Genomic DNA, 7,992 nt, shown 5'->3' on the forward strand with positions numbered 1-7,992 from the left:
CTAGTGTTTCAATCTTCCACAAACTCACTTCTACAAGAGTTTTCTTTCACATAGACTCTTCGTACTAAGAAAGGAAGTAGAAAAAAAGTTACGGAAGAACTCTAATGTGTGATTTTCATTGATCCAATGCTCCTATTTATAGGAGTTAGAAAAACTAGAATTAAATACAATATTTACTTTTTTTATGAGGAATAGAAAAGGTCTATGAATAATTGTGATGTCATTCACAATTATTTGTACATATTTGTAACAAAAAATAATTTTAAAGAATAATTTAAGTTCATATTTTTTACATAAGAGTTATTATATTATTTTCTATTTTTAAAAATCGAAAACTAACTAGCATTATTACATTGTCTTTCATTCTTTCAATTAAAAAAATAATTTTTAAAAACAAGCATAAAAAAACATGACAAATTGTATACTTACCTAAGGTTGATTGCCATTGCCATTGTAGGCAAAATGATGAACAATGTACAACACACAATCTAGGAGATAATATTTGGCTAGTTCTTTTTCAGTATATGCAACATCCACATCAGACCACAACTTGGGCGGGTCAAGTTAATGGTTATCATGAGGTAATCAACCTAAATCCAACATAATCATATTTTTCTAAAATTGATTTGAGTTTGAATTAGTTGGCTTAGTCTTTGGTTGATTGAGTTATATATTCAAAATCCATCCACAAAGCTTTTTAAAAGCTTTTTTCTATATATTTGTACCAAAATTTAAGTAGTATGTAAGACAAAATTTCAACATAATAACAAAAAAATAAATATAAATTTATATCCATTTTTAAAAAATGAAAAAGTACACACAATAAAGAAAATAAGTAAAATGAATATTATTATATACAATTATAATATTCATTTTATTATCTGATTAGGTTTGAATTATTTGAACATTGATCCAAGTCCAACTTAAATTGAATTCAGATTGAATAAATTCAACTTAAGCTCAATCTGAATATTAAAAATGATTGTTCAAACTCATCCAAATATCGGGTTGGATTGGATTGGCTAACCTGACTAAGTTACACCCTAAGAACAACGATCAAAGTAATAGAATTTTCTTCTTTTGCCTGTTTAAAATGCGTTTCAGAATAATTTTAGAAAACATTTCTAGCATTTCTAACACTTAAATGATAAAAAAATTTGTGTTAGAAAGATTAAGAGTGTTTTCTAAAATCCCTCCCAAACGGAGTTTTAATAGCTTAAATTATTCATGACCATACCCGAGTATTTGAACTTTCCAGGAAGGCTGGTGACATGGTTACCACTTACTCTATTTCACATCTTTTCCAACTCCTGAATAGAATGGACTGCCTGATGGAAATGGAAGCCTGTGCTTTGGTTTCTACAGAAATTGAAGAGACATCAAGAGACAACATAAAATTTGAGACATCAATCAGGAAATTTTATCAGTCAAGAGCTCACATATCATTGACATTTCCAGAATCCACTTGTACAATACACAAAAAAAGACCCGATTTATTTCATTAATCCACTAGTAAACAGAAAGGACCCAATTTATTTCATTGTCTAAAAGTAAAAAAATTGCAGAACCATCTAAAAATATTGCAGAACCATCTAACTATCGAACTGCAGCGGGTCAATCTCCGCAAATGAACCAGTTTGACAGCTCCATACTGGTCCAATTGTAATACTATTGTAATACCGTTTATTTCTGTTTTCAGAAACATCATAGCCAGATCGAAATTTCTTCTGGGCATCCATTGACAAGAGATTGTTATGTTTTGCCATTTGGGCATTGCATACCTCATCAGTAAGAATCGCCTCTTTCGAAAACAGCAGCAGCCCCCATGCCCGAGCCTGCAACCATTTTACGCACTTCCAGTGGTTAGTCATAAACCAGTAAACCAAGAAAGATTGTGGACTAGAGTATTTCTTTTTCCAGTAAACAAAGTCCTGATTCATTGAGAGAGAGAGAGAGAGAGAGAGAGAGAACAATGATAGATTGAATGACTTTGGGGAGGTTCACTTGTTTAGGTTTCAGCTACTGAATGGTAAATCCCTACAACATTTTCCCATGTCATAATTAAAAAAATAACTAGGATTCTACCAGAGAGAGAGAGAGTGGGATTCACCTATGCACATGGAAATCACACCATACCGGCAGTCCTTGCCACGGCGCTTCATCTCATACAACAGTGTTGAAACACAGCGAGCACCTGAAACAGGACACATCAGTAGTTTTACCTTTTAAGAATAGGATTAACCACTAGAATTAGGTCATAGATCAAGCTATGCTTATAAAAACTGAAAAACATGTTGACACTTCAGGCCTCAACTTGACATTGTTCATGCCAACCTTCTGCTTTCACTTTACATTTTTCTTTCTCTTTTGGCTTTCATTTACTAGGATAAATAGTCAATTAGTTTCCCTGTCCTTAGCAACTAGTAAAATGATACTATTAACATAATATCAAAGAAGCCCTGGAATTCCCCTAGGTAGAGATAGTTTTAATTTTAATCTCTTGGGTATCCTGAGATGTTCCCTGACATTTTCTGCTTAATTTGCTTATACAGAAATGAGTCATAAGATCAATACAAAGAACCTTAGGTGAAGAATAATGAATTCTTAGATAATAAGAGAGGGAGACTTCCCAAACAGAAAAGCAAAAATTGTCACTGACACTAGTGATCATGCAATAAGAAACAAAATAGCTTATGCTCTAGTGGCAAGTGTAAGCAATCATAGTCGAATAGGCGGTTTCTAAATAACTAACAGTCAGCTTTCCATAATTCATAAAAACATAAAATACCTGTAGCACCCAGGGGATGCCCAAGAGCCAAAGCACCTCCATTAACATTGACCTTTTTAGGATCAAGATCCAGTTTCTTACAGCAGTATACATATTGGGATGCAAATGCCTGCATATAAAGAGCAACAGAATTGCCCACTTTCAAATGCTTGAATTTAAATACTAATTTTGTCATAATAATTATAGAAATCATCCAAATCAATACCTCATTTATTTCAAACAGGTCAATGTCAGCAACCTCAAGACCAGCATTTTTTGCAGCAATTGGGATTGCAACAGCTGGACCTACGCCCATGACACCAGGCTCCACACCCACAGCAGCAAAACTCCTGAACAACTCCAGGAAAGAGTTTAAACTCCCTATTTATCCTTATCAACCAATCAAAGCTTTGAAATAATATTAAAACTTTAGAATTTGCATTAAAAGATAAAAAAAAGGAAGGAAAAATAGCATTTGTGTACTTTCCTAACCTCATTTCTGATCCTAGTTTGACCCTTGCAAAATCCAAAACTGCATAAACTTGATGAGCAGTACATTGTGCACGTTCCTATGTTATTCCTTTTTCCAAGGTCTTTGAGCCTCAGAGTTCTTTTTTTTTTTTTTTTGGTTGAACAATAAGAACATAAATCGAAAGGCATGAATCCAAGCAATGACATGAACTGGCATCACTCAGACTGAGCAATAATTCATTGGTTAAACCCTAGGGGTTTGGATTTATTCTTAGTCATGTCTATGTGTATGCTTCCCGCTGAAACATCCACTACAAACTATTATTATTTGCTTTGCTTTTTCGACTTAAGTTGCATAGCGAGTCCTGATCAATGTGACACAATTTCTAAATTATCATTCATCTTGACAGTTCACCTTTCAAGGCATAGTTTGATTAGAAAAAGCAGTACCCTTCATCTGGAGAGCAGGAAATAAATTGAGAAAGCTCAAAATCAACCAACATTCTAGAGAAAACAGTGTGAAGCCATGTGCAAAGAACCCCTTCAGTATCTTTGTATGTGCTCCGACAGTTATCTCCCAAGATTGCGAATATCATGGAAATTTCTCCTTGACTCACAGCTGCATTGACTTCTCAGACTCACTATTTGGGTGCCTATATCTTTAACCAACGATGCATATGAAGGAGATCAATCTTAGTGGTACAATATCCATGAACCTTTCAGGAAAAAAAACCATACCAGAAAAATTTTGAAGTGACAACTTGAAATTGACTTGGATGGATGAAGGAAAAGAGAGATGATTTCAAGAACTTGCTAAGTTGGGACTAAACATATTGTTACCACTAAGTGAACTCAATTGTTATTTCTTTCATTTTCTTTAGCATGTCATTTCTAGGTATAGCGAGGCAATAGAAGGGAGATGAAAGACTAGTTAACTTAATTTTCTAAAGTATTAAAAAGAATTAAGGAAAAAAAAAAAAAGAAGGAAAAGATGAAAACTGCCAGCAAACTTGTCAGAGGCTGAAATAACAACCCAGGCAAATCCAAACTGAAGTAATTACACAAAATCCTAATCATGTTAAGCAAGAAAAATATCAAGACAAAAAAAAAAGGATGCATAAAATATGCTAATAGCTCCCATAACATTGATAAAGAATATAATTAATGTGAAAACCTCTAATCATATTATCTTTAAATTCATTTCTCCAATCAAGTACAGATTATAGGAGTGGGCATCAAGAGCCATATCTGCATTAACTAATTCAGAATGCAAAATATTTCCTCAGGATGAACTTATTTACCTGAACAACCCCAGGATAGGAAGACCCCTCTTCATAGCCAGACTTCTCTTCATGAGGAGGGCTCCTCCAGCACCATCACTCACCTGGCTAGCATTCCCTAAAAATCATGTTGCAAGATCTCAATTCAAAATTGGAATATGCAAAAATGACTAATATAGATATTGCTCTAGCTAACAAATTCCACAAGCATGTTATCATTTGAATACCAGCAGTTGTGGACCCATCCTTTGCAAATGCAGGCTTCAGCTTTGCTAGTGATTTCATATTTGTATCAGGCCGAATGCCGTCATCCACAGAAATTATAACAGGCTTCACCTCTCCAGTTTTTGGATCCACAATCTACACAAAACATTCATCAGTTACAAAAACAAAAAACTAGTTGTTACCATGTGAAATTTCATCTTTGAATTTTACCTTAGTAGAAACTGGAATTATTTCTTCTTTGAATTTACCAGCTGCACTTGCAGCAGCTGCACGCCTATGAGATTCGACCTATTAAAACAAATTTAAGAGCTTAGATTAAGATTGTTCTCAAAAACTTCTTGTTTCAGGAGATGACAGCAGATTAACATATCTATGGAACTCACAGCAGCCTGATCTTGCTCTTGCCTTGTCACCCCATAACGTTTTGCAACATTTTCAGAAGTAAGACCCATGGGAAGAAGACAATCTCGGGCTTGTGCAAAAATATCTACCTGTCACCATATTGTTTAGATGAAGAAATCATTTCTAAAATCAGATATGTATGCTTGAAAAACTTGAGTTTGATTGTACTTTTGGGTTAACTGTGGTAACTCCAGCAATGTTATCTGTTGTCATGGATTCTAATCCAGCCCCAATTCCTGTATTAAAAACACTGAATGTTAAACTCGAAGTTGAAGTTGGAGGAACACCTTGCCGTAAACACATGTACTAGATTCCATCTTACCAATGTCATACAATCCTGCTCTTATGGCTGCAGCTACATCAACAACCGCTTGAAGACCAGATGAACATTGCCTATTGACAGTTCTGATTGGTACAGTGTCTGGTTGGAATAGAATAAGCAAACATGATTACATTTGTTTTCATTATCAACATCTGGATTTTTTGCTATGATTCTCCATTTTACATAACCAGGTTGCATAAATCAAATCCTATGAAACAGAAACTCAACCACTCCATTTCCATGTGGTGTCCAAACACCCATTATAATCACAAAGGGTTATGCACAAAAGGAAATTACTCAAAAATTTACCAGGAAAGCCTGCATAAAAGGCTGCCATTCTACACTCAATTGCTCTTTGTGAACCTGGTGCCAAAACTGTACCAACAACGATGTCCCCTACCTCACTTGGGTCCACATTTGTCTTCTCTATCAATGCCTACAGTGGCCACCAAACAAGGTAAGCACGAGTTAAGAGCAAAACGATAAAAAATCCATCAACCTAACTTAGAGAAAACTTCATTTTTATGGGAAACTTATTGAAGGCATCTAACCTTCAGAACAGGGGCAAGTATATCATCGGGAAGGGTATCCTTGAAACCCCCACGTTTGGCTTTGCAAATGGCGGTACGACAGGCACTGTTTGACATGACATGGGCACCAAATGTTTTAGAGAAGGTATATTAAAATGCAGGCTGATAATTATTGACATCAAATCATTTGGACATCCATCTTTCATGAGTAACTTACGCCACCACCACAATATCATCTCCAGAATCAACTGGATTTGTAGCTCTATTGCCAGCCAAACAAATTGAAGCCTGGTGAAAAATCAAAAGAAAAATGTGAGATATCAAGCCATATATTGAAAGCAAAGAAAGAAAAGGATAAAATTGGGCTCAAGAACAATACTTCACAAAAGAACAAGCCGTTTCTCACAAAAAGCGACAAATTATTTTTATATGCTATTTTAAACTCATTTTATTTATTTTCACTTTCCAATATAAATATTAAATAATTTTAAAATATATAAATTTTTAATTAATCTTACTTATATATTATTTTTTCTATAAGTTTTCTATAAGACAAGAAAATGATTTTCATTACCCCCTTTTTCTGTCCATAGTAGAACTAAACATAACCTTAATGTTTAAACCATTTTGACCTTGATAATTCTCTCATCTATAATTTGAGAGCCCTTTTTACTCTTTTTACTTTCATTTCTGTTCAGATGGCAAAGCAAGAAACGATGGTAAGTTGGTGGAAGAAATTTTCATTTGCCTAAAACCTTCGCAATCATCAAAAGTAGAAAATTTTGAAATCAAGGCTTTTAGAATCAGTTCCACCCTCTATGAAAGAAAAGAAAATTTTCTTATTTAGCTTTGAATCTGCCATTTGAATAACAAATTGTCAAATACAATAAATCATCAAATCACCCCCCAAAGAAACTGAACTTGGAATCATAACACATACGTCAACAAGGCCAGAAGAGAAAAATCAATGAGTTACAAAAAGGAAGAAAAAAAAAAAAAAAAGGCTCAACCCACAAAAGGTTAATCCCAATTGACGAAAACCCATTTCCAGACTGATCATTATCTCACCAAATCCACACTAAATTCAACCACCCACCCAACAGAAAAAGAAAAAAGAAAGAAAGAAAGAAAGAAAGAAACCCCCCCCCCCAAACAGAATAAAACATAATCTCCAGCCTTACCAAAAGAAACAAACAAATTCTGAAGGCAAATGCAACTTACAGAGAGAGAAGATTCATTGATTGGAGAAGGAGAAGGAGAAGAAGAAGAGGGACGAAGATGTTCGAGAAGAACTCTCTGTCTGTTGATAGCTTTCTCCATTTGCTCTGGCTTTCTCTGAGACTCCTTACTCCTTTTATCCGTAATTAAGTTGATCTTCCTTAACCTCCGAGTCCCATCGTTTATAGGGAGCGGCCTCAGCCGAGTCAATGATTTACATTGAAAAAAAAAAGGAAAGACCTCCAAGACGTTTAGGAGAAACGTCTGTTTGTTTTCTTGGAAAGTATTATCCAATTCATTCCACGGGAATCTCCATGCTTTCCACGAAACTTTTCCCTCGGGGCTGCTGATTGCCCAAGCATGGAGTCAGCCACCCACCACAGTAAATATATCACACGGGGCAGTCTGCTAAAACTAAAAGCAAATAAATTAATAAATAAATACAATATAATATAAGAAAATTTGAATTAGAAATATTAAAATATATAGGAGAGTTACATTATTGAAAAATTAACCATCAATTGGAATAAAAATCAGATTCATTTAAAATATATATATATATATATATATATATATATATATATATATATATATATATATAAGTTTCAAACTGATTTTATTTATATTTAATTTTTATATTTTAATTATAAAATTAATGTTCTTTTGAAAAGAGATTTGAATTTTTCATCCAATTTTTTTTTTCTAAATTGTTTTACTATTTTCCAAGCTATTTAAGAATCAAGGTAAATTTCAGTAATAATTGCTTAAATAATACTA

At 33.9% G+C, this 7,992-nt stretch overlaps 1 protein-coding gene across 1 annotated transcript; it reads right to left on the bottom strand.

Annotated features, from left to right (window-relative positions):
* Nucleotides 1–1,414: 1,414 nt before the first annotated feature.
* LOC117919347 (3-ketoacyl-CoA thiolase 2, peroxisomal-like) lies at nt 1,415–7,566 on the bottom strand. Its single transcript, XM_034836529.1, is given in 15 exon segments — nt 1,415–1,790; nt 1,792–1,835; nt 2,111–2,194; nt 2,789–2,897; nt 2,994–3,117; nt 4,540–4,636; nt 4,746–4,878; nt 4,954–5,031; nt 5,127–5,234; nt 5,314–5,381; nt 5,468–5,566; nt 5,777–5,903; nt 6,019–6,103; nt 6,215–6,285; nt 7,219–7,566. Coding segments are annotated over 15 exon segments (1,524 nt in total). The 5' UTR covers nt 7,318–7,566; the 3' UTR covers nt 1,415–1,592.
* Nucleotides 7,567–7,992: the final 426 nt, after the last annotated feature.

This window comes from Vitis riparia, chromosome 7 (assembly GCF_004353265.1).
Source record: "Vitis riparia cultivar Riparia Gloire de Montpellier isolate 1030 chromosome 7, EGFV_Vit.rip_1.0, whole genome shotgun sequence".
Classification (NCBI taxonomy): Eukaryota; Viridiplantae; Streptophyta; class Magnoliopsida; order Vitales; family Vitaceae; genus Vitis; species Vitis riparia.